Source organism: Microcebus murinus, chromosome X (assembly GCF_040939455.1).
Source record: "Microcebus murinus isolate Inina chromosome X, M.murinus_Inina_mat1.0, whole genome shotgun sequence".
NCBI lineage: Eukaryota > Metazoa > Chordata > Mammalia > Primates > Cheirogaleidae > Microcebus > Microcebus murinus.
The window spans coordinates 98,546,803-98,562,108 of NC_134136.1; the positions used below are offsets into that span (position 1 = coordinate 98,546,803).

General features: G+C 40.1%; 1 protein-coding gene across 4 annotated transcripts in view; it reads right to left on the minus strand.

The window, feature by feature from the left end:
• Nucleotides 1-215: 215 nt before the first annotated feature.
• Nucleotides 216-15,306, minus strand: part of ACOT9 (acyl-CoA thioesterase 9) — a 31,007-nt gene continuing 15,916 nt past the window's right edge. For all 4 annotated transcript variants that reach the window (XM_012784604.2, XM_012784603.2, XM_075999613.1 and 1 more), the window contains 10 exons: nt 13,577-13,660; nt 13,093-13,196; nt 7,072-7,145; nt 3,555-3,622; nt 2,600-2,711; nt 2,347-2,437; nt 2,084-2,169; nt 1,256-1,343; nt 956-1,106; nt 216-522 (listed from right to left, as the gene is read on the minus strand). In XM_012784604.2, coding sequence (XP_012640058.1) covers nt 443-522; nt 956-1,106; nt 1,256-1,343; nt 2,084-2,169; nt 2,347-2,437; nt 2,600-2,711; nt 3,555-3,622; nt 7,072-7,145; nt 13,093-13,196; nt 13,577-13,660 — 938 coding nt within the window. In that variant the 3' untranslated portion in view covers nt 216-442. The remainder of the gene's footprint in view (nt 523-955; nt 1,107-1,255; nt 1,344-2,083; nt 2,170-2,346; nt 2,438-2,599; nt 2,712-3,554; nt 3,623-7,071; nt 7,146-13,092; nt 13,197-13,576; nt 13,661-15,306) is intronic.

The window sequence follows — 15,306 nt, forward strand, 5'->3', positions numbered from 1 at the left end:
AATACAAAGGAAACATGTAAGGTTGATGGGATTTTAGACAACTTAAAGGAACTGGTCAGGTTTAAAGAATGTCATCCAAATGCCTTGACAGGAAACCTTGTATATTGATAGTAGCAATATCTGTAAGAAAAGAATGTGTTTAACTGTGTAAAAAGGCATTCTGCCCTAATGCCTTCAGCAGATGGGATATAACAAGGTAGTTTCACAATTAAAACTGTTTTTAAAATGTATTTATTATTTAATAATTCTTTTTCCCCTCAGCCCCAACCAGCCACATTGTCGTTCTGCTTTTCTGATCACCCCAAAAGCTAAATACATTCTCCTTCTCAATGGAGGATGGGAAGCAAACTAAAATCAATACACTTGATCAGGCCTTCATCAGGCACTACGTCACTGCAGGTGGAATGCTGGTTTTCAATAAGTGAGGTTTTCCTAGGGGTCCTTAAAAGCAGTCCTTTTTCAAGGTCACTGGGAGACTCATGGCGTTGAAATGCCGCTGTCCATCTAAGTACAACATGGACTCTGAAACAGAAGAAACATAACCCTGGAGAAACTTGCAGCACCTTAGAAAATCATTATACAAACACAAAATTACTTGGGAATACTGGGACAGAATGAGGTGCACTGTTGGGCCAGGGCTGTGCAACATTCCCAAGGGAGCAAGCCATGACTCCTGTCCCTTTCCTTTGGCTAGACCAGTTTTGGGCTACCCGTGGCTGCTTGCAGCTGGCACCAACCCTGCAGACAACAGCCACGTAAGCAGAGCAGCAACAGCTGCCTGAGGGCCACAAGGTATCTTTGGCCTTCAGGGCTGTAGAATCTCAAAAGTGAAATCTACTAAAGACATGCTCTTATGCTGACAGGCATCGATGTACTTCCTACAATGATTTAAAAGGAGAAAAAATTCTTTAAAAGGTCTTCCCTTCATTAGGGAAAAGCAATAATCACTGCTCACCTCCATATGTTCTGGGGAAAACCAAGGGCACTTCTTTTTCCGACATGAACGTGAAATGAAAGACATTGGTGGTCGTATGCTCTTTATCCTGAAGAGAGGCCACCTCACTGTGTACTCTGACTTGAATGTAATTGTTCTGAGTAAAGCATACCTAACAGATTATAGACACTATAGTTAGTCAATTGCATTAGAAAGGTGGGAAAGGCAGTTATAAAATAAACAGTGCCTTTAGGATATAGGATACTTCTCTGAGGTACAAATGGCAACAAAATTGTATTTTATCTCTCATCACACACCTACCTGCGAAGAAAGAAAAAGCAATGAGCCAATTTCAACAGGTTTCTCAAACATGATGTCATCAACTGCTACCACAAATGCTCGGGAACCACTATTGGGGAATAACAGAATCAAGGGTAAGTTTCAAAATTCAGATTATCTCAATTTTCCCCCTAACAACCAGCTGAAGCAAAATAAGAATAAACTTTACAAAGAGGGAAATGACCACAGCAGCAAGGAATGGTAAGAGACACCACTATGATCCAACCAGGGCAAAATTCACTGTATCTTTTCCCTACTACATATTACCACTGTATTTTTTTTTTTTTTTTTGAGACAGAGTCTTACTCTGTTGCCCTGGCTAGAGTGCCGTAGCATCAGCCTAGCTCACAGCAACCTCAAACTCCTGGGCTCAAGCGATCCTTCTGCCTCAGCCTCCCGAGTAGATGGAACTACAGGCATGTGCCACCATGCTCGGCTAATTTTTTTCTATATATTTTAGTTGGCCAATTAATTTCTTTCTATTTTTAGTAGAGATGGGGTCTCCCTCTTGCTCAGGCTGGTTTCAAACTTCGGACCTTAGCAATCTGCCCACCTCGGCCTCCCAGAGTGCTAGGATTACAGGTGTGAGCCACCACGCCCGGCCTCTCAGTAGTTCTTTAATGTGCTAACTTACAAAGTTAGAGCAACAGCCTTCTAAAATGAACACCAAACCCAGCTGATATCAGTGTGGTATTCGTTTAAAAACATAACATATTCCCAAACACATCCAGACTAGCCCAAAATGTTTCATTTCAGTGGGGTGGTATAAATTGCTTCTCAGAAGTTAAGACTGCCTTAAATCTAACTCACCTGAAGCTACAAGCAGTAGCCCATGCAAGTTCATATGCTCTCCTCATAAGGAAACCACCAAAGATCCGATTGAAAACGTTCCGCTCCTACAGGACATAAAATAAATTATGAATAAATATAAACTTATGGCCACCCTCTTATACAGAACAAAGGAATTAACAATGCAACAGAATAAAGGTCGGTTTAAAGGTATAACAAATCTTGCACAAATATCATGAATGCAAGCTATTCTATTCAGAAGATTTCTCACTAAATTACAATACCTGAGGGTGGCAAATTTCCAAGCTCTTCAGTTTTGAATTCTCCATCCACACTGCATTAGGGGGCAAAATTCGACTCTGAAAACTTATAGTCCTGTACAAATGGAGATGTATAAAACCCTGTTAATGCCATGGTTTCACTGCTGAAAAGTAAAACATTTGCTAACAACTCCCAATACACTCGGGCAAGTGTGGCTTTGGAGAAGGCCTAGGCTTAAATGCTTTCCCAACTTGGAATCTTACCATCTTAACTTACTTTGGATCCAGTGTGCTGAGAAACATCTCATGTATAGTGGTCTTCTCCTCAGCGCTAGGAGCCATTTTCAGTAATGATGCAGTGCTGAAGGCAATTCTTTTCCCCTTGTTCACTGGAACATGTGAGAGAGTAAGGAGCAATGATCAGGAGAGACACACTATATAGCACAGGGCATCCTGACCTGGGGTGCCTTGGATCCTACAAAGGCAGTATTTCAAGATTTCGAAATCCCACCAGAAATTTTATAAATATCCAAGAGAAGGCTGCAGAGGCCACATAAAACTTCCAGTGAGTCTTTGCTTTCATAAGAAAATTATATCAATGTAGTGTGAGACTTATCATCCCGATCTAGAATCCTGACTGGCAGTTATCCCATTAAGATGGATTTCGCATTTCATTAAAAATGAGAAAACAAATTACTTCACTTAATAAATATTGTCTAATCAATAAAATTGTTCAAAGTATGGACTCCAAAGAACAAAAATATTTTTTATTTTTGAGACAGAGTCTCACTCTGTTGCCCAAGCTAGAGTGCCATGGCGTCAGTCTAGCTCACAGCAAACTCAAACTCCTGGGCTCAAGTAATCCTTCTGCCTCAGCCTCCCCAGTAGCTGGGACTACAGGCATGCGCCACCATGCCCAGCTAATTTTTTCTATATATTTTTAGTTAGCCAATTAATTTTTTTCTATTTTTAGTAGAGACGGGGTCTCGCTCTTGCTCAGGCTGGTCTCGAACTCCAGACCTTGAGCGATCCTCCCGCCTCGGCCTCCCAGAGTGCTAGGATTACAGGCGTGAACCACTGCGCCCGGCCCAAAAAATATTTTTAATTTCAACAAATTCTTGAAATAAGACATTGACTGGTATGAAGAGTCCATATATGATCTTAAATAATCTCTTGTGAAATATAATTAATGTGCTTTTCAATTTTCTCTTTTTATAAACAAATTAATGTACATTCTCCTTCTTTAAGGAGCTCTTCTTCCTCTGGGCTTTCAGGGATGAGTGGATTTACGAATGCCGGCCTAAAAAGAGAAAAGAAAAGAATACAGTTTAAGTTAAGATGTGCCATTATCTAATAAAACTTGAACGATTACCTGCTATCTTTAAAGTCTTCTTCTGTTCATTTGGGTAATGCTTACTACCTGCCTCCCACATGAACACGGGAACAATTAGAACCTTCTAGTTACAGACTTACCTGTACACTAGAAAGTTCACATTATAAAAAGGATACTGCCGCTTGCCAAAATATTTTACCTGTGTCTAATCAATCATGAGGAAACAGTCAAATACAGATTGTAGAATGTTCTACAACTGGCTTGGACTTTTCAAAAATGTTGATGTCTTCGAAGATAGTAAATGTATGTATTTATAGACTCCTAAGTCAAATTTCAATACAAATGAGATTTTCCATAGGCTGCTAGACTGTCCTGTGCAAAAGAGCAATATCGTTAGCATTCCCTCCCACCCCACCCCCGTAACTAGATAGTTTTGGTTTGGATGCCTTGGGTATAACTGTTGTTAGGAACCAAGAATTTTATTTAAGAGAAAAAAATAAGTTAAAGTCTATATGGTTAAATGTGAATTGGAAATGACTGTATAAACTCATAATATTTTTGTTTGTGTTAACATACATACATCCTAGCTCTGTCCACTGACGGGGCCTAGAAACAATGGCAAACTAGTAACAATGCACAATTCCAGTGCCCAGATTTTGGTGTCTAAATACCAGTTCCCACTAAAAGGAACCACAGAACTCCTTGGAGAAATGGCTAATACCAAGCCTGGGGCAGGAAATGTGTAAAATAAGCCCCAGATATAATGCTGCAGCAGAGAGCAAGAAGGTAGCAAAGACTAATAGAGATAGGTCAAAATGACACAGGAGCCAGCTTACAGGCATCCCCACTGACCAAAGATGGCATACCTTGAGCATTAGGAAAAACAATGACTATAATTTATTGAAATACATGTAATACATATTTTTGGTGCCATGACTCTGATATGAATGTGTAATATATTAAAATCATGTCTTCACAATGATACCTTTCTAAAAAGCAGGAAAATCATGTCATCACTAGCTAGTGAACCAACTCCCTATTCTGAAAACATGTAAATAAAAGGCAAGAATGGGCCGGGTGCGGTGGCTCACGCCTGTAATCCTAGCACTCTGGGAGGCCAAAGCAGGCGGATTGCTCGAGGTCAGGAGCTCGAAACCACCCTGAGCAAGAGCGAGACCCTGTCTCTACTATAAATAGAAAGAAATTAATTGGCTAACTAATATATATAGAAAAAATTAGCCGGGCATGGTGGCACATGCCTGTAGTCCCAGCTACTCGGGAGGCTGAGGCAGCAGGATTGCTTGAGCCCAGGAGTTTGAAGTTGCTGTGAGCTAGGCTGACACCATGGCACTCACTCTAGCCTGGGCAACAAACCAAGACTCTCTCTCAAAAAGAAATTAAAAAATAAAAATAAATAAATAAAAGGCAAGAATGGGCTAGGCACAATGGCTCATTCCTGTAATCCCAGCACTTTGGAAGGCCAAGATGGGAGGATCACTTGAGTCCAAGATCAGCCTGGACAACATAGTGAGACCCCTATCTCTATAAAAAAAAATAAGAAAAATTAGCCAGACATGGTGGTGCATGCCTGTACCTGGGAGGCCGAGGTGAGAGGATTACTTGGGACCAGAAGTTTGAGGCTGCAGTGAGCTACAATTGCACCACTGTACTCTAGCATGCATAACAGAGCAAGACCCTGTTTCTAAAAATAAATAAATATATAAATAATAAAAAGGCAAGAATGAAACACTGGTCCTTTCCTTTACAAACCAAATTGCCCTACTTGATAAGGAAAAGCTTTTCTTCACAGAACTCCAGGTAATAAATGTAGAAGGAATGAAAGAACTTTAGAATCATTTTATACCCCCTAATGAAAATGATTAAAGTAACAATCAGCAGTGGATGTTAAAAGCATTGGAAAAAGACTGATGAGAAACTAGCTATTTGCAGGTTGACAAAGTACAACCTGTAGATTGTTGCTGATTAGAAAAGGAAAAACTAAACTTCACAATGGAGAGGTTAGGCTGTCACTACTTGAACCCACACATCTATCTTAGCATCACTGTGAATAGGACAACCTGTACCTCCTGATATGATGCAATATGAGATACAATACAAGATATACAGTGTCACCTAAGTAGTACTCTTGCCAAATATGCTCAACCTGAATCTAATACAAGGCTTTAGATCTAATTTCAATTTATAGAAAAATGGGCCAAAAAAAAAAAAAAACACCATAAGGAAGCAATTAAAACAAATCCAGGAAGTGGGACACTGTATAGATCCAGTCCTTCAACAACAAGTTGTTAATATGAAACAATAAGGGGTTAGTGAGGACACATAACTATTCTGGATAAAACAGATGTAAGAGGTTACACAACTCTGTGAATATACTAAAAGCCATTATAGTGTACATTTTCAGTGGGTGAATTGTATGGTATGTGAATTATATCTCAATAAAGCTGTTACTGGCCGGGCACCGGGGCTCACGCCTGTAATCCTAGCACTCTGGGAGGCCGAGGTGGGTGGATCGCTCAAGATCAGGAGTTTGAAACCAGCCTGAGCAAGAGTGAGACCCCGCTTCTACTAAAAGTAGAAAAAAATTAATTGTCCAACTAAAAATATATAGAAAAAATTTGCCAGGCATGGTGGCTCATGCCTGTAGTCCCAGCTACTTGGGAGGCTGAGGCAGAAGGATTGCTTGAGCCCAGGAGTTTGAGGTTGCTGTGAGCTAGGCTGATGCCACGGCACTCACTCTAGCCTGGGCAACAGAGTGAGACTCTGTCTCAAAATAAATTAAATAAATAAATAGCTGTTACCAAAAACAAACAGACATGAGAGACATAAAAATCAAATGTAATATGTGGACCTTATTCATTTTGTTTGTTTTGGTTTTTGTTTTTGAGACAGAGTCTTGCTATGTTGTCAGAGCTAGAGTGTAGTGGTGTCATCATAACTCACTGCAACCTCTAACTCCTGAGCTCAAGCAATCCTTCCACCTCAGCCTCCCGAGTAGCTGGGACTACAGGTGTACACCACTATGCTCAGCTAATTTTTTAATTTTTTGTAGAGGCAGGGTCTCACTATGTAGCTCAAGCTGATCTTGAACTCCTGGCCTCAAGCGACCCTCCCACCTTGGCCTCCCAAAGTAATAGTAATATAGTTATTTAAGAGAATATCCTCATTTTTAGAAAGATGCCTCCATTAAAGTATTTAAGGGTAAAAAATCATTATGTCTGGGATTTACTTTAAAATATTATAAATTTTCTTTAAAGAAAAAAAACAAGATAAAACCAAAAAATGGCAAAAATGTTAAGTCCAGGTGATGGGTATAATAAGACATTATAATCTTCTCCCCAGTTTTATGTATCTTTGACATTCTTCAAAATAAAGAATTATGGAAAAACAGCAATTACCCTTTATTTTCAGAATCACGAGCCACCATTACAAACGTTGCTTCCAAAACAGGACAAAATTCATCACCATAAAACTAAAGAACAAAGGAAAGAAAATGCAGGTATGAGAAACGCATTCAGTGGGAAGATCTACCATAATTCTAACAAATAGCATGCATGATTTGAAAAAGTATGAAATTGGGAAAAGGGGAGAAGTGCGCTCATTAACCACCCTCTGCTGAGGGCCTATCATGAGCCAGGCACAGCATTGGGTTCGGGGAATGACAGGATAACCAAGGAGCCTGTGGTCTAGCAGAGGAGTAATGCACCTCAAAACTCAAACAGTGTACTGTGCGTGAAGTGCTAGGACTGGCTTTGGAGCTGTGCATGACTGGGCCCCAAGAGGCAGGGTCACAGAGGGCATCATCAGCATTTAACTGGCCCACATTCTGTGGAACCTGGGCTTCCTTCAGGGCCTATCTGTCCTCCCAATGGCATACCTACCCAACTGGACATCCTACCGTGCTCCTGACAGACACTACTATTTTCAGGGAACCATAGCGTGCCAACTACCAGCACGTGTTTATGCCTCCTTAGCCGAGCACAGGAGCTCCCAGGAAGGGTGAGAACTGAAATTATTCTATGGATTAAGTTAAATACAGGTGGAATATCTTTAATCCAAAAATCCGAACTACACCAAAATCCGAAACTTTCTGACTGCTGACGTGACGCTCAAAGGAAATGCTCATAGGAGCATTTCGGATTTTGAATTTTTGGATTAGGAATGCTAAATCAGCAATATAATGCAAATATACTAAAATCAGAAACACTTCCCGTCCCAAGCATTTTAGATAAGAGATACTCAACCTGCATTTACAATGCACAGGTTTCTGAGGTTTTAAGGTGTTTCTTTCTCCCCTAGAAGTTTCTATTTCCTAGAGAGTCATATCATAAAGTAGTGACAGAAGTACTTATACTCTGAGGGTATAATTCAGTTCCCTCTTCGACAAATGATACAAGCTTCATCATTACTGCCTATTCAGGCCCTTACTGCCTTCCCCGGGGACTGTGTCCCCCTCAACTGTGGGGACAGTCTCATCAATCTCATGCTTCTGGCCTATTCAAACCTTTTACTAGTTCCTCCTTTCTTCCAGCATCTGGGCTAACACTGTTAGCATGGCATATAAAGCCCTCCACAACAGAGCCCAGGATTTCTCTCCGGTTGTTCACCATACACTGCCCTCATATCTGCACCTTTTCCTGTAGCCACAGCTATCCAGCAGAGAGGTCCTGAGCTGTAGCACGCTGTTGACTGCCTCCCATCTGTGCCATGGCCTAATGCCTTCCTCAGCGACCTCACTCTTCAAGACTCTCCTCCCCTCCCCTGCCCCAACCCTATTCCCCAGGCCAAGTTCATCATTCCCTCCTTCATTTGGCCACCTTAATGGAAACAAAATGGTTCCAAGGAATTATTCCTTAACAGTGGTTCTCAATGTAAGAGAAGTAGATACTACCCATGTAGAGGGCATTTAGAAAAGTGTAGAGGTATTTTTGGTTGTCACATGACTTGGGGGGGACTAATGGGAGGGTGTAAACTCACTCTGCAGGGAACAGGCCTGCAGAACAAAGAATTTTCCCACATAAAATATCAACAGTATCTCTGTTGAGAAATACCACATAATAATATACTATGTCATAATTGTTTATTCATGTGGCTGTCTCTCTGCTGCACCATGAGCTCCCTGAAGACAAAGACCATTTTCTTCACATTTGTATCCCCAGCACTTAGCATGAAGACTGGCTCATAGCAGATCAATGTTTGTCAATGAACAAATGAGACAGGTAATTCTTGAGCACTACTAGAATGTAAACTCTAAGAAAATGGAACTTTGTCTGGTTTGTTCACTGCTATATGCCTAGCACAGAATAGGTGCTCAATAAATAATTGCTAAATGAATGGATGTCAGAAAGTGTGCTAGGTGACTTAAACCCAGGTCCTGTGGTTGAGGAGCATACAAGCTAGTGCAACTGAAAAGACATGTTCATACACAGCCCTGGAAAACAGAGAGTAGCAAGTGCCAGGAGAGAGGGTCAGAGAAAGAATACTGAGGAAGGGGTCCTGGGGAAGGAACAGGTGCTACAAGCTGGAAGGATCAGGGAAGGGGTCAAGCATGAAGTAACCCCGAAGCACAGGAGGAAGGAATGAAGATAGGCAAAGCCAGAGCACAAGGAATTTCAGGCAAAAGAAGCATAAGCAATGATAGTCATTCTCTCACTCACTACAGGTTGAGTGTCCCTTATCCAAAACGTTTGAGACCAGAAGTGTTTTTGGATTTCCAATTTTTTTTTTTTTGGATTTGGGAATATTTGCATTAAATACTTACCAGTTGAGCATCCCAAATTTGAAAACCTAAAATCCAAAATGTTCCAAATGAGCATTTCCTTTGAGCTTCATGTCAGTGCTCAGAAAGCCTCATATTTTGGAGCATTTCAGATTTCAGATGTTCATTACTCCACTTATATTTAAATTATGGTTTATTGTAATAAATACCTACTGGTGCCAAGCACTAAGAATGCAAAGATGAAAAACTCCCTATTCTTAGGATGCTCAGCGTCTAGCTGTGAGCACCAAGAAGGTATATGAACAGTAAGTCAAAGGGAATACAGTTGGAAAGGTAGGTTGGAGCTAGTTTATGGAGCACCTTGGACCCTAATTAGTCAAAGGAGTTTAGACTTTAATTCAAAGATAACACATGGTCACTGAGGTTTTTGAGAAGGGGAGTGATATGACTCAAGATCAGCTTTGGAAGATTTATCTAGTAAAAACACGTAAAATTAACAGAGAATGGACAGACTAGAGGCAGGCAGATTAATTAAAAGGCAGTTAAGGCACTGAAACAAGAGGCAGTGAGGACTTGAATATAACACAGGGCCAAGGGGATGGGAAAGAAAGGATTCTGGTGAGTTGCTGTGGGCGATGAATTTGCAAGACTTGGCAAAAAGCTGCATGGGAAAAGGAAAAATTAAAGCTGTCACAAAGGTTTGGAGCTGAGGAGAAACAGGAGGCTGGCAAAGGGGAGACTGGAGAAGGATCAAGATCTGATGCATTCAGTTTGGAACGTACTAAACTTGAGGTAGCAGCAGCACATCTAGGTGGAGAAATATAACGGGCACTCAGAAAGGTGGGTGTGAAGGTCAAGCCTAGAATAAAGATTTGGGACCACCTCAATAGTACTGATAATAAATTAACATCATTGGCAACAGTGGTTAGCTCTGTACCAAGTACTTCACATGAGTGGGGATTTCTTTTTTCTCATTTCTCCTTATCACAACCACATAACATAATACTGTCACTATTTTCATACCACACTTGAGAAAACAAGAGGCTCAGAGAAGGTAAGTAGTCACATGGCTAATAAGCAGCAGAACTGGGATTAGAACCTACCCAAACCAGAGGTAGAGTGCTTATCCCCATGCCACCTGTCTGGAATAGAAAGGATTACTCAAGTCATGAGTTATTAGTAAAATGGCCAGTGAGGAATGCAAATTTAAAACAAAAGTGTTTACTTGTCTGACGTTGATTTTCACTGGCTCTCTCTTTCAATAATTCCTGTATCTCTTTTTCAATTTATTTGTCCAAGATTCAGATTGTCAAGATTTGCTAGAAAGCAGGTGCTGTGCCGGTACTCTGCTGTGCATGGCACTGAATAGCTAGGAGTTAACCAAGAATGGTTTTTCCAAGAGTGTGGACAAATCAGAGCAGCATCCCAGCAACTCTGCTATGTTTTAACAACAGTATTATTGTCAGTTATATCAATGTAAAGAGTTGAAGGATTCGATTACTTACTTATAGTATTTTTTTTTTTTTTTTGAGACAGAGTCTCACTTTGTTGTCCAGGCTAGAGTGAGTGCCATGGCGTCAGCCTAGCTCACAGCAACCTCAAACTCCTGGGCTCGAGTGATCCTTCTGCCTCAGCCTCCCGAGTAGCTGGGACTACAGGCATGTGCCACTATGCCCGGCTAATTTTTTTATATATATATATCAGTTGGCCAATTAATTTCTTTCTGTTTATAGTAGAGACGGGGTCTCGCTCTTGCTCAGGCTGGTTTTGAACTCATGACCTTGAGCAATCCGCCCGCCTCGGCCTCCCAAGAGCTAGGATTACAGGCGTGAGCCACAGCGCCCGGCCTTACTTATAGTATTGAATAAAAAATACCTACCTGTTTTGACAAATAGCTTTAATTACTACAGAGCAAGCTTCAGACTTTTTTCTGAAGGTATGAAAATTTTTTAACCAAAAGGTGAAATGCTTCATAATTCCACAGCAGAAAAAAATGTATCTGAATAACATATCTACTGAATACCTTGACATAACCAAATAAGTTATTCTTAAATAAGTTTTCCACAATGAAATCTTACACATACTCTGAATTATTTGATTTCTGTGCTGTTATATTCTTTGAGGTACTTTTTCTTGTCAAATTTCTTCATTTGTTTATAACAGCTATTCTGCATTTTGCTTATTAGAGGGGCTGTTGCAAACTGCTATAATAGTCCAAATCACTATTTAGAGTTAAATTATGTGCCCCAAAAAGATATGTGCAAATCCTAATCCCCATACCTGTGAACATGACTTTATTTGGAAATAGGTCATTGCAGACATAATTAGTTAAGATGAGGTCATACAGAAGTAGGGTGGGCCCTTAATCCAATATGATTAATGTCCTAATAAGAAGAGAGAAAAACAGAGACACAGACACATGAGAGAACACCATGTAATAACGGAGGCAGAGACTGAATGAAGTGCTGTGGTTCCTAGCCAAGGAACACCACAGACTGCTGGCAAACTACCAGAAGCAAGGAAGAGGCAAGGAAGGAATCTCTTACAGGTTTCAGAGGGAGCATGGCTCTGCTGACTCCTGATTTTGGACTGCTAGACTCCAAACTGTGAGATAATAAATTTCTGTTATTTTTAAGCCACCAGTGTATGGTACTTTGTGGTACAGTCACCCCTTGGTATCCATAGGTGATTGGTTCCAGGACTCCTCACAGATACCAAAATCCACAGATGTTCAAGTCCTTTATATAAAATGGCATAGTATTTCCCTATAATCTACACACCCTCCTGTATACTTTAAATCATCTACAGATTACTTATAATACCTAATATAAGTGCTATGTAAATAGTTGTAATAGTGTGTTGTTTTTTATTTCTATTTTTTATTGTTGCATTGTTATTTTTATTGTTTTTTTTCCCAAATATTTTCAATCCATGCTTGGTTGAATCTGTAGATGCAGAACCCATGGATACAGGGGGCCAACTGCACAGCAGCCTTAAGGAAACTAATAGTGATCAATCCCATGCACACCTATCATAACTCAGACTTTTATAAAATTCTCCTGGGCAAAACTAGAAATAAGCTCCTTAACATGGAGCTATATATGATTGGAAAGTAATAAATATTAAATGTAAACACCAAATAATGTGTCTTTGTTCAGGAGGTAGATATTAATACGCTTTTCTTGCACTGAGACTAGTTGGTTATACCGTGTTTACCCGAAAATAAGACAGGGTCTTATATTTATTTTTCCTCAAGAAGACACCCTAAGGCTTATTTTCAGGGGATGTGTTATTTTGTTTAAGTACGGTACAACAATCTACATTTATTCAAATATAGTTAAGTCGTCTTCTTCTGGAACATCATCATAACTCTCCAAACCCCGAATTCCATCCTGAATTTCTTGCGACCCTATTTCCTTTAGAACCATTGGCCCCAATCTCTTGTGTTGAGCAATAGAGCGCTCATGGGGCAGATGAGAAGGACTGCTCGTCTTCTGTACCGCTCCTCGAGGAAATGCATGGGTTGTGTGGATATGATGCTACCCTGCGTAGCCACGCCCATCACTAGGTCTTATTTTCAGGGTAGGGATTATATTGCACAAATGCTTAGAAATCCTGCTAGGGCTTATTTTATACGTAGATCTTATTTTCGGGGAAACACAGTATTTGAACAGTAGACAATCTTCAAGCACATATATACCTGGAACATCTGCATCTTCACTTCCATGGATGTCTTTCCAACCCAGCTAACATGGCCACTGAACTTAATGTCCTGTTCTGGGCTTAAGCTTTTCTTACACATATCTGCAAAAGAGAAAATAAACCAGGGTCCAAATCATACCAAAAATGTTCTGTACTGTAAATGGACAATTTCATTTGAAATTATGGCAAATTCCACTACATTTATTTCTTCAAAACTAAAATAACTTTTTTGACATGCAGAAGAAATCTATGTCTTTTTGAAAAATGTGGACAATGCAAAGAATATAAAAATAAAACTGGAATCATGCAAAACCCTTCTACCTAATTATAATAAATGTCTTGGTATATAGCACTCTAGACATTTTCATATACATATATTCCTTAAAATTCCCCATAAAAGGAGAATATTCCTATAATCTCAAAAATACATTGTAACTACTAAGAATTCTAAGTAGGCATAGAAAATGATATATATCACTTACCAATCTTGTCCACTAGGGCTGTAACTATCGATAAAGGAGATGTCTTAGTTGAATTAATTTTGGTGTGCATGTAGCAAATAAGAACTGTAGGAAAAGAAGAAAGTACCAAATAAGGAAAAAGCAAAATTATTTCTCAACATTTACAATTTACTCCCTGAAATCCATAAAAAAAAGGCTTATCTTGTTTTGAAGAGTCAACCCCGATATTCCACTAATGATCTTATCCTAAGAACAAAGACTTATAAATTGAAGGTATTTAGCGATCTTCTAATCTGACTGCCCCCTCAATTTTAAATTTGTAAGGAAACCAAAGCCCAAAGCCCAGGCCCACCGAGTGGCTTGTAATCACCCCACAAATACACAGTGCCTAAATGAGAATAAGAACCTAGCACACGACTCTTGACAGTATCAAACAAACATCTTCAGAAAAGAGAAACAAATAACAAGGACTCAGCTACCTGTTCTCCTCCAAACTCTTTCCTAATCATGAAGCAATTATTTCACTCAGTAATCCCTGCTTCCTCATAACACCCCCTCAGTTCCTACACCACCCTGTGGTTATCTGTATACATCCCATATTTCAACAAGCATTTATATGTGCCTAGCATTGTTCAATATACCTTACAAATATCAACTCATTTAAAGTTGTATAATAATTATATGTTTATTAGCCTCCCTGCTTCCCCCATGATCCATTCAAATTTGTATCACCAACCCTCAGGATATGGTATATGGCTCAACAAATATTTCTTAAATGATAGTAAATCCTTCCATCCATGCACCTGCTAAGAGATACGTATACTGGGGGAATGAGAGGCTAAAGGCAACAAACTCTATTTAAAAGCCTTTGTGTTGTTCAGAAATCAGATGGGTCTGACCTATGGCAATAGCAATAGAAATACAGAGAAAAGATTCAAGAGCTAAGAAGGCAGACTTGACAAAACTTGAATAAACCCAGGTTTCTAGCTTGGATGAGTGAGAAGGGTGTATTGATCATTGAAAAACAGGATATATGAAGGACAGAATGGGCCGTTTTCAACATGTTCAATTTGAGAAGCCTATGGCATATCCAAATGAAGATATCCAGTAGGCAGGAGCACAAACTGATTGTAACTCAGAAAAGCAAGCATGCCAGGAAACGTAGCTTCACAAGTAACTAGAGCACTGGGAGTAGATGAGATTATTTTATAGAGAATCTGCAAAGTTAACCAAAAAAAAGAGCAGAAGACAAAACCTTACAGATAACTGACATTTAAGGAATCAATAGAGAAAAAGGACCCTACAAAAGGAGACTGGGAAGGACCTGCCAGAGAGGCAGGAAGAAATGTCACCAAAGCCCAAGGATGAGTTTGATAATATTAGAAGCCACAAAGAGGTCAGGTAAGCCCTGATAAGTATCCACTAGACTGTGCAATAAAGGGGCCAATGGTGAGCCAGGTAAAAGCACTTTCAGGGCCGGGCACAGTGGCTCACATCTGTAATCCTAGCACTCTGGGAGGCCGAGGCAGGTGGATCGCTTGAGCTCAGGAGTTTGAGACCAGCCTAAGCAAGAGTGAGACCTCATCTCTACTAAAAATAGAAAGAAATTACTTGGACAGCTAAAAATATATATATAACAAATTAGCCAGGCATGGTGGCGAGTGACTGTAGTCCCAGCTACTCGGGAGGCTGAGGCAGGAGGATCATTTGAGCCCAGGAGTTGGAGGTGGCTGTGAAGTAGACTGACGCTA